The 12,500-nt window shown below is 39.0% G+C and overlaps 1 protein-coding gene across 2 annotated transcripts in view; it reads right to left on the bottom strand.

Annotated features, from left to right (window-relative positions):
• LOC137995086 (uncharacterized) overlaps positions 1 to 9,029 on the bottom strand; it is a 15,424-nt gene extending 6,395 nt beyond the window's left edge. The window contains exons 1-5 of one of the 2 annotated variants that reach the window (XM_068840671.1): positions 8,834 to 9,029; positions 5,301 to 5,496; positions 3,304 to 3,424; positions 1,904 to 2,058; positions 183 to 299 (exon numbers count right to left, since the gene is read on the bottom strand). In XM_068840671.1, the coding sequence (XP_068696772.1) occupies positions 183 to 299; positions 1,904 to 2,058; positions 3,304 to 3,424; positions 5,301 to 5,495 (588 nt within the window). In that variant the 5' untranslated portion in view covers position 5,496; positions 8,834 to 9,029. The remainder of the gene's footprint in view (positions 1 to 182; positions 300 to 1,903; positions 2,059 to 3,303; positions 3,425 to 5,300; positions 5,497 to 8,833) is intronic. The other variant, XM_068840672.1, reaches the window with a different exon arrangement.
• Between the last annotated feature and the right edge of the window lie 3,471 nt (positions 9,030 to 12,500).

The following is a 12,500-nucleotide window of genomic DNA, read 5'->3' on the forward strand; positions in this document are numbered from 1 at the left end:
AATTTCAAATTTCCATTTTTCAAACTTTGTCTAATTTTCCAAACGCGAGTTCATTTTTGAGTTGTAGAGAATTTTACCATGATAGGAAAGATAAACAAAGCAATCTTGTAATCATTTTGCAACATTTGTTATTGCAGCCGTTGTAAGGACGTTGAATGGAAGGAAAAGCTGAAAACATTCACCTCTCTCAGTGGAGCTCTCTTAATGCACAACTTAAGATGTCCCTCGGCTTGTCTCAAAGCTAGCATAACTTCCTTGGCGTACTTTAGAGAAACGTTATCCATACGAAAATCATTGACCTGAAAAGTGGATTTAAAAAGGATCTGTCATTCTATTTTGATCCCTGTGTAGAATGCTTAAAGAAATCATCAATAAAGTGAAAAAACAGCAACGATCGATGATGCAGAATATGTTAAATCAAGAATGGGGTAGAGACTAAAGTCTCATGCAAACGGACTAGTTTTATTTAGTTACCTATTCATTCAACTGGATGTCTAACATTCACCGTTTTCGTTTTTGAGAATTGTTGGTTCTGCAGGTTTTGGCAATTGGTCATTTCCGAGTTCATGCCTGCCTCCTCTTCAAAGCGAGTTTAAGTGCGAAGTTTTTGTTATGAAAATTAGTTTTCATTCATATGTAAAGTAGAACTAATTACCATCACAAAAACTTCGCACTTAGACTCGCTTTGAAGAGGAGGCAAACGTGAACTCGGAAATGGCCTATTGTGTGCAAACAGATGCTACCAAATTCCAACAATGCAAGGAGGTGCAGTGTATTATGGGAAGGGTACGACCCATAAGACTTTGGAAACTTAGAAAATTTGGCTGCCATCATGTTTTCAACATGTTAGTGCATTGGTATCTCCATGAAGACCATATATATATATAATGCGCGTGCTTGACACCAACAATGTTGGAAGGGCTGTGCAAACGGTACGCTTCGGCGATCACGGAACAAAAGAAATGTTGGGAGTTGTTGGCGCAAACGTTTGACCAGTTTCAAGTAATATGTCGAAAATAAGTGCGAGTTTTTCATGAGGGGCTCCAAACACCGAGAAACAGATGAAATCACGACGCCGCAGGAGGAGTGCTTTTATTGTTTCGAGGTGTTTGGAACTCCTGATGAAACACGAAGCATGAATTTTTGACATATGACTTCTCAACATTTTTTTTAATAAGTATGAGTGTAATGTGATCAGTGATCTTTTGTATCAAACAAGTGATAGTAATTTGTAAAGGAAATAAATGTTCAGTATTTAGGTAAGTTTAGAAGGTAGAACTTAATGTAATAGTTTCCCGGCAAATATACGCACGTGCTGGCCGAATAACGTGTGAGAAATTCAAATCATTCTACAGCCAGACAGATTGTTTGTTTCAGTCGCCGGTTAACCATCACTGAGAATGTCAAAGTGAGCTATGGAATGGTCATCTAGGCAGCCATTTTACAAAATATTGTCAATTTACAGTTCTTTACAGTTTTTGCAGCACCATTTTCTAAACCCTAACCCTATACCCTTTAAGCTTCCTTGTACTTGTACATATTCATTGCCGTGACATTGACGTATTAAATTCCCACGACCTGCTCCCGTCTGACTTTGTAGCTCAGTCGGTAGAACAGTGGTTATCTAACCCGAAGATCGTGGATTCAATCCCACCCTGGTCAGAGTTTTTCTCTGTCCTTGTGCGGGCTCATTTCCATTAGTAGGGCTAACGCTCACATAGTTTATATGGGTAGAAAACTAGCACTCAAATTATCCCTTAATATTTAAGTCCGTATAAGTACGAAGAAACCGAGAATAAAGGTCGGTTTTAAGACTGTTTTCTTCCGCCCTATTTGGTAGCTAATTGAACGGAAATTTGTAAATCAAACGAGAAAGTTCAGGGTTTGAAAAGCTTTACCCTACCGCAACTATCCTGTCTCCAGGAAAAAGTTTCCCATCGGCTACGCTTCCTGGTCTGACATTGTCCACACATATTCCTGGATCACCGTCGATATAGTTCGATTCGTTACCACTGATGAGCTTGATTCCCAGGTCAGTAGATCGCTGCCTTGGTGAGGCTGTGATTCAAAGAAGAATAATCGAGGGTGGATCGCATCAACCAGGAGCCCACGGGCTCCTTCATCGACTAATTGGATGCTAACGGTTGAAACTATAGTTGTATGAACAGTATGATTAGCAATCTACTCGATCTTCTCCCAAAAGATGGCTAGGGCTGGAGCGAGGAGACGACTCACACTTCGGCCTTTCTTCAAACATCTTGATGGACAAAACAATAGGTAGTTTACAAAGAATCCGCTCCAGAGACGCAGATAACCGTGACAATGTACAAATGCTGGTGGACTGCGAACAATTTGCATGAGCTATTGAGAGATCTAATGTTTTTCGTCAGCCAATGGAGATCTTAATCAAAGAGAGAACGTCATTGGTAAAAAAGTAATTTCGTATGGTTGTAATCATTTCGTGATTACTTCGAGTCATTCGGCATTGAAAGTGTACCAACATCCCAGAAATAAAATTGGTTTGAACGGAGTGGTTGTTTGGTGTGAAAATTTTCACCCTAAACAGTCTGAAAATGTCGTTTGTACAGCAGTATGATGTTCATTTAAGGACGTTCGCGCCAATTGTTTCTGCGCATCCTTACTGCGCACGCAAATGCACACGCCACGTCATTCACGAGCGCGCGCGCTAAGTGATAAAAATTTGCCTGGATTTAACGGTCTTGGACGTTCGGTGACCCCTATTTTTCTTTCCAGAAACGGATTTTATTTACAATCATCTCCACGTTGTCCAAAAATGAACAAAAAATCAATGTGGGAAGTTAAAAAAAATTCAAGATTTTTACTCACGGGACATCAAATCCTGCCATCTTGCGGCTGCAAGGCGCGTGAAACTGTGGTCCCTAAATGCGATCTTGATCTTTAAGGAACCTCACCAGTTGACTAAATTCACTTAATAAGTCCACTTAAACAATATTTGGCAGAGAAGATTTCACTTCAAAGATTTAATTGCAGTATATTTGGGTTTACAGACACTGGCCTTATTCGCTAACGAAGTCCGATTTTGTTAGATTTTGGGTGTTTTTCCGGGCATGTTCTAACCAAAAAGTCGGTGACCCCCCATTTTTTTTACATTTCTGACATAACTAACTCATCATCTTACAGTGGTAAAAGTTTCAGAAAAAAATCAATGTTGAACAATTTTCGCGCGAACGTCCTTAACAACTGGATCATTTTAACTCTTATACTTCTCGCTTTTCATCCGCAATACTCAGAAATGCGTCTCTGTATGTAATTCTTACAAACCTGGTCCAGGTTTAGCATTTAATTCTACCATCTGAAACTCTGCTGCTTGCCGGCCGTGCGTGCTGATACGGCGCCGAACGTTGTTCAAGACCCTTTTTCCTACTTGGAGATCCAGCGTGGTCTACAAAGAGTTGAAAGACAAAGTATCGATGACATTTAAAGATACAAGATGTCAAACGGTAAAAATGGAGAAGTACAACTATGTTCCAACTTTCGATAAGTCCTTAAAACTATAAATAAGGACGTTAAGATCTACGCTCGTACCAATTAAGTTTTAGGATATTTCGTCCACACTGTACGACGTTAACGAGATGGCCAGAACAATCGCAAAAGACTTACGATATTGCAAATTTGTATATTTGAGGTGACGTTTTCGTCGATGTCGCCGTCGTAGATCTTAAAGTTCGTAAGTACAGTAAACGCAGTAGACTGAGGGCGGGAAAACGCGAGAGAGCAGGTCACAAGTGCTTTTGCTTTTCTATTGGCTTAGAATATGAGTTCTGAGCCAATCACTATGTTTAGTCATGCCAAAACGATGACAGCACATGTCACCAAAACCATATGTGCTTCCATAGATAATAGACGGCACTGGTTTTGGAGCTCGGCAAACATCAAAGGAGCAAACAAAGATGCCAAGATTTATGTTGGAAAGTCCATGACCGTGCACAATCTTTTGTTTTGCGCTCATACACTATGCATGAATTACGTAACCAACACGTTTCTATTGGTTAGTTCCTCAGTACGGAGTAAACAACTATTGAGTTTTGTGCACGGTCAAGGCCAAAAAAGAGAACAAAAACATACAACAAAGAATTTTCTCCGGTTTCATAACAATTCCCCTTTATTAGCTATGGTGCTTCTTAAAAGAAAAGACTGCTTCAAGCATTTTTGATTTTAAAATGCTGTCTTCAACCTCTTAGCGATCACCCAAACTCTTCTTCAACAGGTCAAAAGTCCACGATGGTTAATCCATGATGTCCGCGAAAAAAACAAACAGTACTCTAGCAGGGCAGCTCTCGTAACCTTCTATTGTTTGGTAATGAAAGCAGCTTCTATTGTTTTAAGTCTAAGTCATTGTTTCAATTGTTTGGTCTTTTGTTTTTGGTTAGGGTTACGGTTAGAAACAGCCGCCCAATTTTCATTTTCTCCGGTCGGAATCCCCTACGCCCCCTTGATCCCGTCGTCAAGATCATGCCATGGAGCTTACGAAACGACGACGCCGACTGCATCGACGACGCTACAAAACAATAGGTTTAGTGAGCAGAAACAATGGTTTTGCATGCTCTGCAAGTGCGTTTTACATTTTGGTACATTTCTTTGGCGTCATCTCCTAAATGACGACGTGAAATGACCAAATTTAAGGTATTGTCGAGGACGTTAGCATATGACGATAAATTTTCAGTTCTCTCTCTACGCTTAATCCAGCCCACTCATACCAGTTTAATTCCTCGACAGTTACTACACATATTTAACGCGAGACGACATGAAATAGTTTTGGAGTGATAAGAATAACGCGAGCTTTTATTTTTAAATGAAGTCCTCGTAGTTGTCGTCGTCCTCGTTTCGTAAGCTCCCTAATGGGAGCTTTAGCAACGACAAAGGGAACGGCACCGAGAACGTCATCTCAAAACATAAATTCGTGTTATTGCAATCACTTCGCGACTACTCCAAGCTTTTTAATAAGACAAAGGTGTGGCAATCCCTCAGGAATGAAACGGTTATGAGTGGCGCTTAATTTAGGGGAGAAAATGAAAATTTATCTCCAAGTGCCGACGTTCTCCATAGAACCTCAAATTTGGCTATTTCACGTTGTTGTTTTGCTGACGACGGCAAAGAAATGAACAAAAATGAAAAATGCACGTGCAGGGTGTGCAAAGCTATTGTTTTTGCCCTCTAAATATTCAAATTTGTGACGTTCTCGTTGCCGTCGCCGTTGTCTTTGTTAAAGCTAGCCAGACGTAATTAAAAATATGGCTCTTATTGAATTTCTTACTAACCTTTAGGGGTGCCTCTTTTCTGCTGTACTTTTTGAAAATTCTTATGGCGGTGACAATAATAATAACAAACCACAGTAACAGGACGAGAAATGCTAAACCGAAAACCAGAGTGTAGGCCGCGATAGAGTGTGGGTTTTTGAGGATCTTCGTTGCATTATCTTCCTGGCCAGCGAGCTTGGCCAGCCAAGAACCCATCCTAAAAAATAATAATAACACTAAAAAGATTCTGCAACACAGTAGCAACACAGTAATGAAGATCCAGGCTAATTCACGTCTGTTTCCACTTTCCTCTGATCCGTGTAGCTATAGCTTTAAATATCCGTAAAACGGAGCACTGATGGAGGGAGGGGGGTAAAAGGCGCACCGTCGGCTTCCATTGATACCAGTTTCGTAACTGAAGGAACTACCGACGTTAAATACTGATTGACGTGACTTTTCAAAGAAGCGTCATTTAAAAATCCTTATTATTTATTTATACATGTATTGAGAAGTCGTACAACTCAGCTTAGGAGCCGACCAGTTGGGGAGGAAGGGGGGGGGGGGGGGGGGGGATTTCTGGTCAGCAAGTGTTTTTTTTCTAGCAACCTTGGTGGGCAGGATATTTTTTTCCCTCCTAAATGCTCTGCAGGATATTTTTTTTCTCTCCTCATTTCTCTGCAGGATTTTTTTTTCCTCAAAAAAGTGTCGTGTTTCCATTTACAGAACGTATTTACATTTACATTTTGGTTATTGCAGTAATAGTTCTAATATGGAGCTGCAAAGCCTTAAAATGTTGTAAGCTATACAAAATCATTCTTGTATAGCTACATGTTTTCGGAATGTCATTCTTTAGAATCATTTAATATTACCTAATAACAATTTCTCACGTTATAAAGTGATGCTCCACAGGTAGATTTGAAAATGTTTAGCTTCTTAATTAAAAAAATAGCTAGCTAAAAAGAGCAAAAAGCAGTTCAGAAATGCTCATACATGTAGCATGGTAATTACTGCTAGAATCATTAGTTACAATTTAAAAGTGGACTGAAATCTCCAAAACAAATGGCAAAGCAGAATTAAAGTTAGTTGATCATGGTCTAATTTGTGATATGTTCACGGTCTTAATGTATTATATAAGAAATTGCAAAAACCTTATATTTCAATAGAAAGTAATTAAATGAAAATGCTTTAGTTGAAAAGATTAAAAATGAACAAATTATTTTTCTTTGTCTAATAAAACTGGATTCTTCAAATAGAAAAATTTACCTCCATTACTGCTTGTGATAAGCTAACGAGTTTGGATACAGTGCGAGCCAGCAAGCCAGAAATCTCTGATCCCAATAACCGCAAGCTACCTAAGGAACTGTAGGCTGACTGCAGTGCTAACTAGGCTAGCCAATGTGTAATTTAGGCTAACCGTAATGGCTTGCATGACTCCTATGACTTGGAGTCATGTGAACCGAGCAAGCAAGAAATCCCTTATCCCATTATAAGGGCAAACCGCAAGCTACCTAAGCTAACTGTAGGCCAATCGGTGTGACGTTTCGGCTAACCAGAGTGTTATTTAGGCCAATCAATGTGTTACTTTAATAGGCTAACCAGATTGGCTCGCTGGTTTGCAGATTATCCGGAATGCTTGCAGTTTTGCTCGGATTTTGTAAAGCACCCCAGGAATGATGAAATAGCTTTTCAACATTTTTTTTTTCTTGCTAGCAGCAGTGCAAGAATATTTTTTGTATTTCATTTGTGCTGCATGCAATTTTTTTCTTGCAACAAGTGCTCGCAGGAAATTTTTTTTCAAAATCACCAACCGCCGTCCCCCCCCCCCCCTTCCCCTCAAGAGTTAAATGGTCGGCCCCTTATCATTATTGCTAAATACGAGGGTCGCATAAGCTAAGTGTGCTGTTTCATTTGTAACTTTGAATTTCTCTTAAAAAATAAAAGCTCTTGAAACATCGAGTGAGTGGTGCGTTTTGAGCATATTTAGTTTGCAAATTTTTTAGCGTATTTGGTGCTTAGAAACCTGGCAATTCCCATTAGCTCATACCTTTTTGGTTACACGAAACTGATTGTCAGGAGGTGATAAATATCAATGGCTACTTAGTGTAGCGAAGAGCAAACAACTCGAGTTTCAAGCCGGATGAATTAAAATTCAATCGAAGGAAGAAAAAACAGCTTGTCTCTATCTCTAATACTCTTTAATTTTCGTGGGATGCAGTTTCGTGATTGTCGCCCGTGTTAGAATGTTCACTTTTGGAAAAGTCAATCAGAGTAATTTATATATTCAAGTTTTCAACTGTGTCGTCGGACCAATTCAAACTTGGCCAATCACAAGTTCGGTAAACAATCAAATATTCAAATAAACCAATCATAGAGTAAAGCACAGACGCGCAGACGTCAGCCGATGTGGGATTGACGATTGGTTGAAAATTTGGCTGAGCGTGGTCGTGCAAACCTGAAGACGTCGCCTCTTAATTGAAAAATAAATGTGTTGTTCTCATGTATTACTTGAAATGTTAAATCCATTGCTAAATTGGTGACCGGATTCCTTTTTTCACATGTGCCAGTTAGGTTAAAAATACAAATTTAAAGACTAAACAAGCTTTTTTAGTCTAGCCATGATTAATGATAAATAATTTGGTCGACATAGGTTCCGATCGCATCGACTATTACAACATCTCCTGCGGCAATACGTCCCATATGAAAAGAAATTGTGAGATGATATTTTTTGAAGTGTTGTTGACGTTGATGGTTTTTTGCTTTTGCATGCTTAAAATCTTCCCTGCTGAAGAAGTTTCAGTTTCAGTTTCAAACAAACGTGCGCTTTTTGCGCATGCTTTTGAGGACAGCAAATCGGCGACTGAAGTTAATCCATGAAATGGGCTATAAATAAGACTGGTCAGCAGTTTAATTAAGTTTTAACCTTTGGTCGAAGCGAATCGTTGGTTACATCTGAGTTTTGCTATTTCGTGATCATGTACGAACAGTTGACTGGCCTTTTGATAAACGTGTTTTTCAGCTGATCTACCAGTCTTCGGCAATTAGTTTTCCGGCAAACCGCAAAGAGAAAGACGTCTTATTAAAGGATGTTATTTTGAGCCGTAGAGTTGTCCGGCGTTTTGATTAACGTATTTTAAAACTGATATACAATCTACAATCTCTCCGCAATTATTCTTAGTATACAAAGAAAGAGTGGGGTTTTGCAAGCTGCTGTTGCTAGCTTGAGAGTGATAAACGCAAAGTTGATTCAAGTCGGAGAAAAGTGAGTCAGTCTACTGATTTCGCCATACAAGGCAACTGAGATTTAATATGAGCTTCGAATTGATGTCATGAGAGTTCTTTTACAGTGTTCATTTACATGTTTTCAAAGGAGTCAGAACTTTATCCACGATTTTGCTTACAACGAAAATATCACTGAAAAATGACTTAAACCAGCTCTCATCTTACGGAACTTTGTCAGAAATAACTGTCCTAACTGCTCAAAGGGAAAAGGATGATTCAGAAATGTTTCATTGTTGCTCTTTCTAAAGTACTAGTAATAAGTTTGTCAGCCGTACCTTTTTTTGTGTGCTTATGTCCTACTGTCCTGAATCGTTAACAATTCCTTTGTTTCGCCAATATGAACAATTCAAAACAGCCAGCATTCTTTACTGTTTCGCCCCGGTTGATGTACAGCATTACCACTGAAGACGGAAAGAGGTCCTCAGTTATAGGGTGAAAAACAGTTGGCATTGTCGACTTCCCGTAACCAATAAGCCCTCTTCGTAAGATTTGCGTATACACCCACAACGTAAGTGGTTTTTATTGATCGAAAGTATTGTGTTTGCGATTGGCTCAAAAACGAGTCACCCACTTCAAGTCAATATCACGTTAAAATATCTTAGCAACGACTGTCTTCTCAAAGCATTACCTTCTCAAAACAATGTGATTGATCTGACACTTTCTTCACTGACGTTTCAGTTATTGAAAGAGCTTTATGTGAAATTGTAAAATTCTATCATTATATTTGTTCGGAAACTGGTCACTAGGAAACAACAATGATGAAAATGTTTTCTTTCGTTTGTTGCTGGCTACTAAATCACTATTTGATTAAAACACAAGAGCCGAATTTTATATTTTAAAAAATCACTTTCTTGAAATCAATAAAAGCTACCGGCTGTAATGATTTATGACTTTTATTATATGGTCTTATGGGTTTAAACAGAAAAAAGAAAACATCGATACGGTGAGATAATTCTTTTCGCAATAATATTAACGGAAGTCGTATTGATTGTCCAGGGTTTGACCTTCGTTTCGATTTTGCGTAAAGGCACAATGACAGAGCTGATAGAATTTGTTTTTAAAAACGTAAGTAGTCTAATCAGAAATGAGACAGGAAAAGACGAAAGAACTGAAATAAGTGAATGCAAGGTACAAACTCCTTTTCGCGAAATCGATAAGTAAGCTTAATTAAGCTTCGAATAATTTGTATTTATTTTCAGTAGAAAAATCAACAAATGAATTTGTGAACAGACAATTATATTGCGGTCGGAGCATTAAACACTTTAACAGTAAAATGAACAAAAATCTATAAAAATATTTTAAAAATGCAAAATTTGTTATAGTGTTTTGCAATTGAGATCGGTTGTTTTTTTAGTCTCTTTTCAACTTTTGTGTTGAAAAAAAGTTTATGCTCCAGATAACTAGCCTGAATTTCAGGTCGTTCCTCCAAATTTTCACAACTGTTTTTTGTCAGGATCACCGTTACAAGCATGTGTGACATGCGAGGATACATTTGTGCGTGGTGATTTGACTGTGAAGTATGAACTCGCTTTCGGTGATGTTTATTTGCTGTTAGCTTTTCTTTGCTGCCGTACAGAGTTGAAGCAATCCATTTCTGTTCATTGTAAATCTGTGGTTACGCCCTCTGTGTGTCATCTCAAGAAAGTTTGCGGAATAGAGAACATTCGCGGTGTCAGCAGCCACTTGAGCTGGGAAATGGTATTTAATTCTAGCTTTTGACCTTTTTTTACTGATTCTGATACCATCCAGACCGATGAAGTGAAGGGCCAGCTTTGTTTTAGGTCAGTAGAGCGCGCCGTCAGTCTTGAAAGCGAGTGACACGTGTTGAGCTATTTTCCCAGTTGAGTGTCAGCTGCGAAATATCTCTTTTAATGTAGCGGAGAATCAGGGAGATCGTTTTCTCAGGAAGACATTGAATCCGGCTGTATTGAACTGTGGAAATTCTTGAGTTTGCTACATTTCAATTTCACTCCGACGAAAAAGGAGAATTCGATTGCGATCGCAATTTTGAAGGAAGTAAGAGCTATGGATTGTTTCACGAGTCCCATCGCGAAGTCCCGGAAGGTATAAAGCTTCTAGCCTTTTTCAAGATACGCTTGAATTTTCATTTAAGACGAGATTTTTTTGAACATCGAGCAATAAAGCGCGCCAGCGGCCAAAAATCCCATAAGAGCTTGCGCGCATCTTACTCAGGACATGTACCGTCAGCCATATTGTGTCGCGGTGGAAGAGCACATAGAAGTTGTGTTAAGTGTAAGCGATTAGCCAACCATTTTACACAGGTATTTCATTCAGTCACTTCGGAAAGATCTGTAAAGCTTTGAAAAACGTTTTAAAGCGGTGAATTTATCGTATTTAGTTTAACCTTCTTGCAAGGTTATAACCAGTACGCAAATTGTTCGAAAAGATCTTTCTGCCGTAAGATTTCGAGTTCTCCGACTCTGCTAATAAGAGATCCAGTCTAGAATTAGTGTTTCAAGACTTGCCTTTGGACTATCTTGAGACTGCAAACCTAGGATAAATTCTTATTATACTTCTATTAAAATAGTGTGAACATTTCTTTTGTCATTGCCTTGTCTGTGACCGGTGATCTGATATTCGAGTTAAGCCCTGGCCAAACTATCGAACAAAGTTGGATTCCACATGCAACATTGTTGGATGTAAATCTTGAGGTAGTGGCAAAACACTATCCAACATTGCTCGACGAATTCAAGTTTAAGTTGGCGCAAAATTTGAAAATGCGGCGAAGCGTTATGCTACGGAAGTTGTTTTAGGACGGAAAGGACGTATTCAAACAAGGAAAAACCAAAGAATGATTAAGAGAACGTGTAGAAAAGGGTATATTCTTTGCAAGATTCATTCGCGCTTAGGGGATGATGATTATGAGCTCGGATCAATTTGCAGGAATTTTAAACGCTATTGAACCAGACATCTCCAAACAGCGATAATGATTAGGTAGGCTAAAAGTGTCCCACAGACATGGCCTTGCTTCCTATTCGCTGATCAAAGTTTCTGGCTGTTCATCAACAACCACGACGTCCCCTTGCTCCTTGTCCGCCATCTCCGTTGCAAATGATGCAAGAAGCCTTGGCTTGAAAATAAGATAGCGATTCGTGATTGGCTAGCAATACGAACGTGACTCGATTCAGGACAACTTTGTTGGAAGAGCGGCAAAACGCTACAACATTGCTGTGTCAAACAGAATTGTTGGTTGTAATGTTTGATCAAAAGCAAACTCTATCCAACATTTGATCGAGCAAAAAATGTTGGACGAACATCTTCCAACATGGGCGGCCAAACTGTCGAACAATGTTGGATCGAGCAAAGTTGGAGCCTTCAATCCAACTTTGTTCGATAGTTTGGCCAGGGCTTTAGAGGTAGTCAAGTTGATGTGGAAGCAGCTTCTGTCACTTGCGTTACGGTTCAGTGAGGTTTCCTACAGATCGTTTTCGGACCGCTGTTGTCGTTACAGCTCGGTGTACTCTATCGCTAGACCTTGCAAAAGGTAATTTTGTCCTTTTTTTTTTTTTTGAAAGGTATTGAGTATTCGTGGATAGGTTCCTTTAGAGTTGATTTTCGGCTTATCTCCCGCACACTTCTTCCGTAAAAAGATTCGTGAGACCCCCAGTGTTTAAGTGTTTCCTTTTCAGTTCCCCCTTTAAAATTACACATCTAGATTGTGTTCAGCTTAGCTTCAATTGTCAACTTTCAATTTCGATTGTTGAGTTGATTTATCATAAAATTAGCCACAAATGTTTCATTTTCCAATTCACTAGAGTTAAGTCTAGCTTATATCAAAGTTAAAAAAAAAAGAGTTATTGAAGGTTTGATCTTTGTGACGAATTGAAAAAAAAAAAAAAAAAAGAAAGAAACTAGTAGTCCCAGCTGAGCCGCAGAGATTGTAAACAATGTCTTCATCAGTACTTACTTGTAGTATATGTA

Source organism: Montipora foliosa, chromosome 3 (assembly GCF_036669935.1).
Source record: "Montipora foliosa isolate CH-2021 chromosome 3, ASM3666993v2, whole genome shotgun sequence".
Classification (NCBI taxonomy): Eukaryota; Metazoa; Cnidaria; class Anthozoa; order Scleractinia; family Acroporidae; genus Montipora; species Montipora foliosa.